At 36.1% G+C, this 12,698-nt stretch overlaps 1 protein-coding gene across 7 annotated transcripts in view; it reads left to right on the top strand.

The window, feature by feature from the left end:
- RBPJ (recombination signal binding protein for immunoglobulin kappa J region) overlaps positions 1–12,698 on the top strand; it is a 241,798-nt gene that overhangs the window by 189,636 nt on the left and 39,464 nt on the right. For all 7 annotated transcript variants that reach the window (XM_025290222.3, XM_025290224.3, XM_044946025.2 and 4 more), the window contains one exon: positions 8,955–8,993. In XM_025290222.3, coding sequence (XP_025146007.1) covers positions 8,955–8,993 — 39 coding nt within the window. The remainder of the gene's footprint in view (positions 1–8,954; positions 8,994–12,698) is intronic.

Below are 12,698 nucleotides of genomic sequence, written 5' to 3'. Positions count from 1 at the left end.
GAAATTAAACAGATGGTTAAGGTTGCTGCTGCTGCTGCTGCTAAGTCGTGTCAGTCGTGTCCGATTCTGTGCGACCCCATAAACGGCAGCCCACCAGGCTCCCCCGTCCCTGGGATTCTCTGGGCAAGAACACTGGAGTGGGTTGCCATTTCCTTCTCATTTGTCTACCTATATAATAAATTTCCCGAATAGAGAGTGCTAGGGATTCAAAGGAATGCACATCTTGAATTATAGTAGACGCTGCCAGGTGTCTTCCAAAAAGATTGCACAAATTTAAACTCCCAACAGTGCATGAGAGTTCCTGTTTCTCCACTTGTACATCAACATGGGTGTAATCAGACTTTAAGTCTATAGCAAGTTGTCATAAGAACATAAGAGCTGTGCCAGAAAGCCGGCCGTGGGGTCTCTTATCGCCGCCAGTGAATGTCTCTGTTTGTCGCCACCAGGTTCTGTGGTGATTAGCGTTATGTCAGCACCTAGATCAGGTTAGTGCTTCTCTGATGGTGGCCTTTTTTGTTTTGATATAATTTCAGTTTACAGAAAAATTGCAAATATAACAAAATATTACAGAGAAGTTCAGCCAGATACTTCAGTTACTAACATTTTACCACATTTACATTATCCCTCTGTGTATCTACACACACACACACACACACACACACACACACACACACACAATCTTATTTTTCCTGAACCTTTTGAAGGTAAGTAGACATCATTCCCTTTTCTTTCTAAACACTACAGTGTTTCGAAAATTAAAGACATTCTCTTCTTTAATGCCTGTACAGCTATCAAAACTAGATATTAAAATTTATATGATCCTGTTTTCTAATCTACCATTTTATGCAGATTTTGTCACTTGTCCAAATAATGTCCTTTTCTAGCAGAAGTAAATTCTGGATAGTCTGTTGTATACAGTGATCATGTTTCTTCAGTCTCTTCTAATCTGAGCAAGTTTTCATTTTTTTGTCTTTTACAACCTTGATGCTTTTAAAAGTGTAATCCACTTATTTTGTTGACTCTGCCACAGTTTAGGTTTGTTACGTTTCTTCTTGTTTAGCTTCAAGTTGCGTTTTTGTCAGTGAAATTACAGAAATGATACTGTGCTCTTACCATGTTAGGAGGCATTTGATGTCAATTTGTCCTTTTCAGTCTTTTGGCATGAAATTGGAGTAGTTGTCCAGCATCTTACTGCTCTCTCTTGTTGAGGCCATAGATTTTAAGACATATACTTTTCATATAAGGTCTTTATATGTGATGTTAATGGATGCCAGGGTTCTCAACTCAGCTCTGCTGTCTGGGTTGTGAGGCTTATGGCTGTCGCAGATTTAACTGGAGCAAATCCCTCTGCAGGTATGAATTTTAGGAAAATCACCTATTCCCTAACCTGATGCTAATTTTGGAGATACCTCAAAAGCCAGATGCAGAGAATAGCTGAAAACGATGGTCTCGGTCACTCCTAGTTTGTACCTTTCCACTCTGCCTGCTTCTTTACATAGACTGATGACAGGCTAACAAAGTTTGCTGTTGTTTTAATTGGGGGGAAAAAAAGGTAGAATAAAGGGATTTTAAAATTAAGGAAGCAGTGCCTTTCAGATGTTCTGTGCAGCATACTATTAAGAAGGGGAGCGAGCAGGTTTCTTCACCTGGTGGGGCCAAGTGTGGCATGTCTTTGGTCTACCCCATAGGATATTTGTTCTAATAGAAAATATTTAGTAATTGTCATGGTTCAGGAGAATGCATCATGCCTTGATTGTCTTTTTTGTTGTATCCAAGACCACTGGTTATACCTTGACAGGTTTTGAGCATTATTGCCATTAAATACAGGTCTTAAGGTAAGAGTAGGTTAAAGCTAAAAATTGAATTGTGACAAGGTGTCGCTTGTCTTGCTCAAAGTTATTTGACTCAATACATAGACTATTTTCTGTCATAAATATAGAATGAAGGTTTAGAAGTGAAGATGTTACATATTTACTTGAAATATATTTTTAGATTGTTCCAATATTAGTCTTTTTAATCATATTCAATAAGTATAGTGTTTATTTCTAGCTTTTTAAAAAATAAATTACATTGATGAACGTCTTTGAATATATACCATTGTCCATTTGTCTTAATTGAATGTAAGTGCCATAAGGGAATGGATTTTGTGTCTCTTTTGTTCACTGATGTATACCAAGTACCTATACTCGGTACATACTAGGTGAATGAATGAATGAAGACAAAGCTGGTATATTATGTGTAGCCTTTTCTAATTAGCGTCTTCTGTTTTGGTGAGTAGATTGCTCAACAACTTTCTGGTACCTATTGCTTTGTTTTTCATATTATATGTTAGCACAGACTATGATGATCACGTATATCATCTATTTATTTCTTTATCCTGGTGGAATGATCAGGCATGGATTCTTGAGGGTATCAATCAGGTTTCCTTATTTTTCCCTCGTTAAATGCTGTTTCATTTCACTGTCTTAAACCATGATTCAAAAATTCTGGTACTTTTTTTGAACTGTATACTACCTAGAGAAGATTTGGTATGAAGTGAAGTGAAGTTGCTCGGTGTCCAACTCTTTGCGACCCCATGGACTGTAGCCTACCAGGCTCCTCTGTCCATGGAACTCTCCAGGCAAGAGTATTGGAGTGGGCTGCCGTTTTCTTCTCCAGGGGATCCTCCCGACCCAGGGATTGAACCCGGGTCTCCCGCATTGCAGGCAGATGCTCCACTATCTGAGGCACCAGGGAAGCCTGACAAGTGTATAAAACAAGTGTACTTTTCTCAGCTTGCTGTTCATTCAATGTTGTATTTACATGAAGTTTGACTTAATTAAGAGTTTGGATTTGTTCATGCTCTCTTCAATGTTTCTTGAGTTAATAATTTATTTTAATTTCATTTATCCATTAAGCAGAAAACTTGTGAAATTCAGAATAATAGAGGAAATTACTTTTAGTTCTACACCCAAGGGCAGAATAGTTTCCCACATGATTTGAGCTGGCTTTTGAGTCTGTAGACTCAAAAGTTCTAATATCACTAGACAATATCCTAGCAGTGTAATTACTAAATTGTTCTATAGTCAAAGTTTTTTCTTTTCTTTCCATACCTCACCTTTTGGTTTTTGACTTGATTTTTCTCATGTGAAGCATCTGTTAGCTAGAAAAGGTGTTAAGATGGTAAAATTTTGATAACTTTATCGTGTTTATCCTCAATATGTTGGTGGTGATATACTTCCTTAACAGACTGGTTAATATAGAAGAAATGTATCTGTTGTGGGGGAAACAATATTACCTGTCCACCATGAGCAAAACAGAAGTAAAAGAAGTATGCAAAGTTCAAGACTTCTACTTACTTGAAAATTCTAATGGATTGGAGGATATGTGGGAACCTTGTATAGGTAGGAAGTATATTAAGTGATTGATGGAAACTTTTGAAAAATCTTCAACACTGCCAGGTGTATGAAAACAGATACAGTTATAATAATATTTTCCCTAACTCTATTTTAAGTAAAAGATGATTGTTATATTAAAAAGGGAAAGCTAGTGAAGTTAAAGTAAAATGAATTTGCTAGCCTAAAATTATACTTACAACATATACTTTGGACAGTCTAAGCTTTCTTGAGCCATGTGTTATATGAGCATAACTAACTAGTGATGGCACCTAGGTTTGTGTTTTATTCGCCAGTCCCAATCTGAGGGAAAAGCATACAGAATGGAAGAGGGAAAGGACATAGGTGTAATCAACTTTACATAAGCTAACCTTTGCTTGTTACTTAAAAAAAACTCCAGAATTATAACTTTTCTTTCAAATATATAACAGGATTTATATTATCATGATTAATCAAAATATGCTTTATATAGTGTACATAAAATTTGAGAAACCTATTCATGCAAATGAGATATTGACAACCTATAGTATCAGAAAGATAAACTGGATAGCAGTGATTCTTTGTACAGTGAGGAATTAACTCCATATTTGATAAAATCAAAGGTGTCCCTAGATAGTGAAGGATTTAGGGTTTGTTTGTTTGTTTGTTTGCATTTTTACTTGTATCATGCACATCTTATGAAAGTGCCTTACAGAAAAGTGGTCTAAACTTGACTGATCCAATTTATTTCTGGTTTTCAGTTGTCAACACATGTCAATAGACATCTTGTTTTAAAAATAGATTAGAAGTAAAGATAAAAATTTTGTAGTGTCCTTACTCCGTACTGCAAAATGGAGGAATAGGACTTAATCTTTAAATTATAATCAGTCTCTGAGTAATTGTTATCTGACTTGTCATTTCTGCTGAAAACTGGTTATTTTGATTGTATAATATAAATACTACATCATGAATTTTCTTGATTCACTCATGTTTAAAGATGGGCCTTCTTTCTGCAGAAAATAATTCCTGAAGTGTTATTTATTGTACATCAGATCAGTAGAGGAAAGTGGCTCTTGATAAGTATAGGGTGCATATAGTACCTTGGTATAAGTTGATAGTTTTAAATATGTAGATCTATGAAGTTAACTGAATAATTAGAATCTAGTTCAGTTGTGAGCTTCAGAGTTATGCATCGTGAACCTACTAAACACTCTTATGAATTTTCTCAGAAAACTCATTTTCTTTTATTTTTGATAATTAAATTTACTTATTTTTAATCGAAGGATAATTGCTCTAAAATATTGTATTGGGTTCTGCCATAGATCAACATAAATCAGTCATAGGTATACCTATGTATACCTTTCTCTCTCTTTTGAACCTTTCTGCTGCCTCCCTCTGCATTCCACCCCTCTAGGTTGTTACAGAGCCCTAGTTTGAGTTCCCAGAGTCATGCAGCAAATTCCAGTTGGCTGTTTTACATAGGATAGTGTATCTGTTTCTGTGCTACTGTCTCCATGCATCCCACCCCACCTTCCTCCCCCCACCGCCTGTGTCCATGAGTCTGTTCTCTGCGTCTCCATCGTTGCCCTGAAAGTAGTTTCATAGGTACCATTTTTCTGGATTCCATATTTATATGTTGAAACACAATGCTTATTTTTCTCTTTCTGACTTTCATTCTGTATAATAGGCTCTAGGTTCATTTACCTTATTAGAACTGACTCAAATGCATTCCTTTTTATGGCTGAGTATATTCCATTCTATATGTGTACCACAGCTTCTTTCTCCATTCATCTGTCAGTGGACATAGAGGTTGCTTCCATGTCCTAGCTATCGTAAATAGTGCTGCAGTGAACATCGGGGTACGTGTGTTCTTTTCACTCAGGTTATATGCTTAGTTGTGGGATTGCTGGGTCATATGGTGGTTTTATTCCTAGTTTTTTTAAGAAATTTCCATAGTGACTGTATATACATTCCCACCAACAGTGCAAGAGGGTTCCCTTTTCCCTACACCCTCTCCAGCATTTATTGTTTGTAGATTTTTTAATGATGGCCATTCTGTCCCTTGTGAGATGATATCTCACTGTAGTTTTGATTTGTATTTCTCTAATGAGCAGTGCTGAGCGTCTTTTCATGTATTTATTAGCCATCTGTATGTCTCCTTTGGAGAAATGTCTGTTTAGGTCTTTTGCCCTCTTTTTGATTGGGTTGTTTGTCTTTCTGGTATTGAGTTGTATGAACTGCTTGTATATTTTTGGAAATTAATCCTTTGTCAGTTGTTTCATTTGCTATTGTTTTCTCCATTCTGTAAAGAATCTGCCTGCTACGCAGGAGACCCGGGTTCAATTCCTGGGTTGAGAAGATCCTCTGGAGAAGGGAATGGCCACCCACTCCAGTATTCTTGCCTGGAAAATTCCATGGACAGAGAACCCTGGCAGGCTACAGTCCAAGGGGTTACAAAGAGTTGGACATGACTGAGCGACTAACACTCTCCATTCTGAGTGTTGTCTTTTCACCTTGTTTATAGTTTGCTTTCCTGTGCAAAAGCTATTAAGTTTAATTAGGTTTCACTTGTTTATTTATTTATATTTATTTCCATGATTCTAGGAGGTGGGTCATAGAGGGTCTTGCTGGGATTTACGTCATTGATTGTTCTGCCTGTTTTCTTCTAAAGGCTTTATAGTTTCTCGTCTTTCATTGACATCTTTAATCCATTTGAGTTTGTCTTTGCATATGGTGTTAGGAAGTGTTCTAATTTCATTCTTTTGTAGCTGTCCAGTTTTCAATGGCACCCTACTCCAGTACCCTTGCCTGGAAAATCCCATGGATGGAGGAGCCTGGAAGGCTGCAGTCCATAGGGTGGCTGAGGGTCGGACATGACTGAGCGACTTCACTTTCACTTTTCACTTTCATGCATTGGAGAAGGAAATGGCAACCCACTCCAGTGTTCTTGCCTGGAGAATCCCAGGGACAGCGGAGCCTGGTGGGCTGCCGTCTATGGGGTCGCACAGAGTCGGACACGACTGAAGCAACTTAGCAGTTTTCCCAGCATCACTTATTGAAGAGACTATCATTGTCACATTGTATATTCTTGCCTCCTTTGTCAAAAGTAAAGTGCCCATAGGTGCATGGGTTTATCTCTAGGCTTTCTATCTTCAGGAGACCCATTTTATTACCCTTCTCCCATTCTATTAGATACAGTAACCATTAGGTTTAATGAGATCAGTAGAAGTGTGATGGCATATGCATTAAAGAGAGGATTGAGTTTACAGACACTTACTGGAGATACTTTATTATACACTGAAGAAGTGATTTATCACTTATAAGATTTCTAACTTTCAGATAGCACCCAGATAGAACAGTACATCATTTTGAAATACTGTTCAAGCTCAGCAGGCAAATCTCTTTTTCATGTTTTCTATGGGGGCAGGAGTGATGTTGCACAAGCATTACTGTATGATTGTTGACTTCATCTAATGGGTAGTTCCAAAAAAGAATGTAGGCAGATATTTGAACCAACATTCAGTTGATTTAATCTGATTTTTAAAGCATTTCAGAGTACCAGAAAACAAAATTTGCTTTTGAATTTTGAGAGCAGTGGATCTTATTGGTTATATAATAGACCTATGTTAAATTATCTGTTAGATTCCAAAGGATGTGTGATGATCAGAGTTATTAGCTAATATGGTTAGTATCATGATTCTAACTGAAAGGTTTCATCTCATTTGTTAGCTGTGTCTCTCTAAAATTTTCACCATTTTAAGCTCTTAGATACGCTCTACATTCTTTGCTTCTCTTTATAAAGTGTGACTCTGTTCTTAAATATATATATGCAAAGAAGTAATTTAAAGATTGTCTTAAACTTTTGGGGTTTTATACTAAATCCAACCTAGTGAGGAACTTTTTAATTTTAATCATATGCTGCAATAGTAAATTTAATCAGTCTCATAAATTAAAAAAAAAAATCTTTCCTGTGGAAAGTTTCAGGAATAGATTTTTGCCTTTAATTCCATAATTGGAATTCACATCATAGATTAACCAGTAGTTCAGTGTTTTGAAACCTATGTCCTTCAGCACCCTTGTTGATATTACTAATAAATCATTGTGTTTTAAAGTGGACCATCCTATAGGATAAAAATCAAAGAGGATTACTTATTATTAATCCTTCTGACAAAAACTTGGGATTATTTACTCATTTTGGGGTGCTGTTTCAGTTATAGCCACTTTTCAGTATTTTAGGGTTAACTGAAATACCAAAATATTCAAGGGCAATTTCTTATAAACCAAGTTCATAAACAGTGTCATAGAACATTAAATTACTCAACAGAATGAACTACATGGGATTTTAAGACTTTTGTCATCAAATTAATAATTGTGTGAAATACCACAAATATAGAACTCTTTTAGGCTTCTCAAACCTATAACTCGTTATGAACAAGTCACTTAACCTATTTATAACTGCAATGTGGCTTTAAAAAGAAAGAAAAATTCTATTGATCTTTTTTCTTCAAGTGCTGTGTGCCTCTGCCATGTCTTTCAGAAGACCTCATGTTTTATTTTCAGAGGAGACAGGTCATCACATAAGGATTAGTTTCTTCTCCTTATACTTGTTTATCTTTGTTAATATCACACTTAATATCTTTAGTTATTTTGGCTTAACTTTTATTACTAGAAAACAGTAATAATTACTAACATTTACTAATAATTAATAATTCCAGGCGTTCCAGGTGTTCTGTGTATCTTCTGTATATTAGTTAGCACTTTTAATCCTTCAGCAACTCCTTGAGGTCAGATGAGGAAGGCAACTGAACTAGAGAGTCAGATAACTTCAGGGCTGCTCGGGAAATAAACACTAAATCATAGATTTGAACTCAGCTAATCTTACTCTTGGAGTCTCTCTTACCACCCATACCTTATTCTAATTCCAGCCTAAATTGTGCTAATCTTTGCTTGGGCTTTTTCTCTTTGCCCTCTCCCAAACAATGTTACTGTCTTTCAGTGGTTCTATGCTAGAATATTTAGCATATTTCTTTTTGAAAGGCCATATATTATGAACTAATTAATTAGTCAACATCTAGGCTTAAATCTTAACTCTGCCTGCCACTTAGTTTACTTTGTGACATTGGGCAAGTTGCTTTGTACATCTTTAAAATTTGCCTTCCAGAATTATTTTATAATGGTTAAAAAGGGTTAACAAAAGGTATAACATAATGCTTGCCACATGGTAAACATCTGTGAGATCTATACCCCCTCGGGCTCTGAGGAATTTTTGAGTGCTGCAGATTATGGGAGACTAGATCATCTTTTGTTGGGTGTTTTAGCAAGGTGTCTCTGGGAAGTACCTGCTATCCTCATCTAATCAGTGTAATACACACTCAGCATGTGGATGTGTCAGGCCTACCTAGGGTCTGTTGTTTTGTTTAGAAACAACTTTAAAGTCTGTATTTTGTTACTACTGCGTGTTGGTATTTACTGGAGGCTTTCTTTTTACAGTGGTCTTTAGTAGGGTTGAAGTGTAAGTCGTAAAGGAGGTTTCATGGTGCCTAAAATACTGTGGAGTGTGTCATATAGCCTATTTAATTTTTTTTTTCTTATTTCTTCCAGAAAATTTGGTGAGCGGCCTCCACCTAAACGACTCACTAGGTAAGCGTTATATTAGTCTTTTACCCAAACATTTTATGAAAGTGTTAGATCCTGTCATTTTGGAAACTCAGGTTTTATTGAAAAGAAGTTACTCACATAATGATATCTAGATCATAAGCCTATTTCCATTTTCCCTTCCTTTTATCACCCCTTTTCTCTCCCCATAAAACAAGATAAGATGGTACAGTTGAAAGGGAAAATGAAACCTTTCAAGGTTAATATTGAGTATTATATAATTAATGTGACAAGGACTACAACATAAGGATGGTTTCCTTTATCTAGTTTCATTAGGCAATCACAATTTGTTGATTACAACTGGGACTTGAAAGATACTTAAATGCTTTTAGAAAGAATTTTAAAACAGATTTTATACATTTTAATGAGACTATAAATATTATACTGTTCTAATTATATAATTTTTACAGTGTGCATTTTAATTACATGTTAAATTTAAAAGTGTTAGTCTTGAAAATACTCCAAAAAATTTCTGAGAGCCAGTGATTGTAAAATAAAAAGTAAGATGCTCAGTTCCACAGCTACAGTCCTGGAGATAATGCTACCCTGCCTTGTTAATATCTTTCAAGAAAATTGTATGCATGTATAAACAGAGACTTGTCTTTTTTTTTTTTTTTTTTCTTTTTAAAGTCTAGCATCATACTCTTAGCATTGTTCTGTTAACTGTAGATCTTCTACCTTGGTCTCTTTAGTGTCTTCATAATTTTTCATTGTCTTCTGACCAGTCTTTATTTAATTCACACAGATGGCCATTTGGGTCATTTCCACATTGTTGCCATTATTAAAAAAGCTGTTTCACTCAAAAGAATGATGGGGACCTGCCAGAAGGACACACAAAGGGAGCCAGTTTGAAGAGGCTTCTTTAGCTAAATCATGGACACTTTGGTCATCAAAATAAATAATGACAATAATAGATTAAAACCCATAAAATAAAATGACAGTTTAGAAGTCTATGCTGAGTTAAATACTTAAATAAATGGAGGAAAGGAGATAGCTTCCATTTACAGAAGAATTCCACCTAATAAATGTAGAAGAAATGATGAAACTAGGAAACCACACATTGGCAACCACTACAGTGATCATCGTCTCAGGCTAACGTCATCAATGGATGTTTAAACTACTGGTTTAAAGTCTGATGAGAAACAAAGCTTTTTTATAGTGTCTAAGCATATCTCACAAAGTATGTGTTAACTATGAGTTTAGTTCAGTTCAGTTGTGTCCGACTCTTTGCGACCCCATGAATTGCAGCACGCCAGGCCTCCCTGTCCATCACCAACTCCTGGAGTTCACTCAGACTCACGTCCATTGAGTCAGTGTTAACTATAAAGAGAGCAATAGTAACATGACAGTGAGGAAATCTGACAGACACCACCTTAATTAAGTGTTCTAAATTAACATCACCAATAATGGACAAATAAATTCCACATGCATCATGAAGAATCACAGTATAGCTTTGGTGTGATTCTTGCCAAAAATGCATAAGCTTAAATCTAAGCTTAAGGAAACTGTCAGACAGACACAGATGGAAGGACATCCTATAAAGTAAACAGCATTTACTCTTCCAAATGTTTAAGATTATGAAAAATAAAGACTGCAAAGTACCAGAGTAAAGGAACCCCAAAGGTCACAACAGCTAGGTTACACATGACAGATTTAACTAAACTGGAACAGGAACAAATTTTTCTTGTGCTCCAAGGATGGAGTTGCCAAACATTTTCTCTAATGGATCAGATAATGAAAGTGTTAGGCTCTTTGGATCACACTGAGTTTGTTGTGACTCTTCAGCTCTGTTCTTATGTCCCCAAATCATCCATAGACAATATGTAAATGAGTGGTGTGTCCATGTTCCAGCTCAGCTTAATTAAAATAACAAACAAAATGGAGGCTATCCTAATTTGGCCTGAGTTCAGAGTTTCTCAAGGCTACTTCACACTTCCACCCCCCAGTAAAGGATATTAGAGGGACAGTTGGAAACAACTGAATAAAAATCTATTGTGGAAGTATTGTATCAGTCATAATTGCATGTGATTGTATAAGACAATGTTTTTTTGGCAATAAACACAAGTATTTTGGGTAAAGTGGTTTTATGTCTATAATGTGCTCTTAAATGGTACAAATATGGTAAAATGTTAACATTTGCTAGTCTGAGGGAAAAGGAGACTAGGAATTGTTTATACTACTTTTGTAACTTTATATCTGAAACTCAAAATTTAAAAATATTTTTAAGGCATTTTTCAGATCAAGTGGGTTGGGAAAATATAACTTACCTCACAGGTCAATGTAAATATATTGTCAACTACTTGTTTTTATATGTCTTGAAGAAATTCTAACTGGAATTTGTTTAATTCACATGTTAGGCATTTTGAAATTTAAAATTTATTAGATAAATGATATTATTAGATAACTATTTTCATTTCATTACCAGCAGGAATAGGTTTGAGTGACTCCTAACAATAAGATATATTTTGATGAATAATTGGGTTTCCCTGGTGGCTCAGAGGTTAAAGCGTCTGCCTGCAATGCGGAGACCCGGGTTCAATCCCTGGGTTGGGAAGATCCCCTGGAGAAGGAAATGGCAACCACTCCAGTATTCTTGCCTGGAGAATCCCATGGATGAAGGAGCCTGGTGGGCTACAGTCCACGGGGTCGCAAAGTGTCGAACACGACTGAGCAACTTCACTTCACTTTTCCATAAAAATAGCAATCAGCACAATATATAAATGTTATAAATAAATATAATAAATGGTAATAATATAAGGAAAGGAGGTTTTCCTTTCCTTAAGTGTATACAATGATATAATTAGGTCCCATCTACTTTATCATGGCTTTCCATTTACCCTTTAAGCAGTTTTCCCTGGTTAGAAAATTTTAGTAGATTTTAGGACTTCTGCTTCTGGCCAAGATAGAGTAACAGGGACTGGAATTACTCTTCAGCTTGGAACAACTAAAAACCTGGACGAAATATATGAAACAGCAGTTTTCAAGATACTGGACGGCAGGCAAGAAAGGACAGTGAGCCTTGAGAGACAGGAGACAAATGAGGTGAGCCCCAGCTTAGTGCCTGGAGAAAGTTTCCAGTATATGATGTAGGAAGGGGAATCCAGGTTGAGCCTGGTAAGCACCTTGAGTTGTGGAGATGAACTGGGAATGTAAGGAGGCTAATTAAAGTGGTCAGAATTCTTTGGGTGGGGAACTGGAGAGGAAAGAGCTATGCAGAGTTTCAGAGATCTTTAGAGGGTCCTCTCTAGTCTTGAGCTGAGTATTGAACAACACATGTGTGAGTAAACTACCCAAGGCTGGGGGAAGATAAACCTAAAGAATTAGAGGAAAGAATTCCTATAGCTCTCTCAATTCTATGAATTGTGCCTGTTGCCAGTAGTCAAAGTGGGGAAAAAAGCTCATAATTCACAGCGCATCAACTAGAGTATTCAGAAGAGTTTTGTTTCAGTGGTACAGAATTAGGCCTAGACTAAATGCTGCTCTGGTTTCACCTAAAAACCTTAAGCAAGTTTGAAAGGATCAAACATTTTCTAAATAACTTAAATTAGAACTAGAACAAAGCTCAAGAATATTTAAAGAATGGAAAAATATGCAGCACTCAAAAAGATGGTAAAATTCATTGTGTCTTAACATATGGTCAAAATAAAAAATGTAGGAAAATGGTTCATAATGAGAAAAACCAATCAGTCT

Source organism: Bubalus bubalis, chromosome 7 (assembly GCF_019923935.1).
Source record: "Bubalus bubalis isolate 160015118507 breed Murrah chromosome 7, NDDB_SH_1, whole genome shotgun sequence".
Classification (NCBI taxonomy): domain Eukaryota; kingdom Metazoa; phylum Chordata; class Mammalia; order Artiodactyla; family Bovidae; genus Bubalus; species Bubalus bubalis.
The sequence above is the reverse complement of the archived record's forward strand: the minus strand, read 5'-3'. Positions and strand labels throughout refer to the sequence as shown.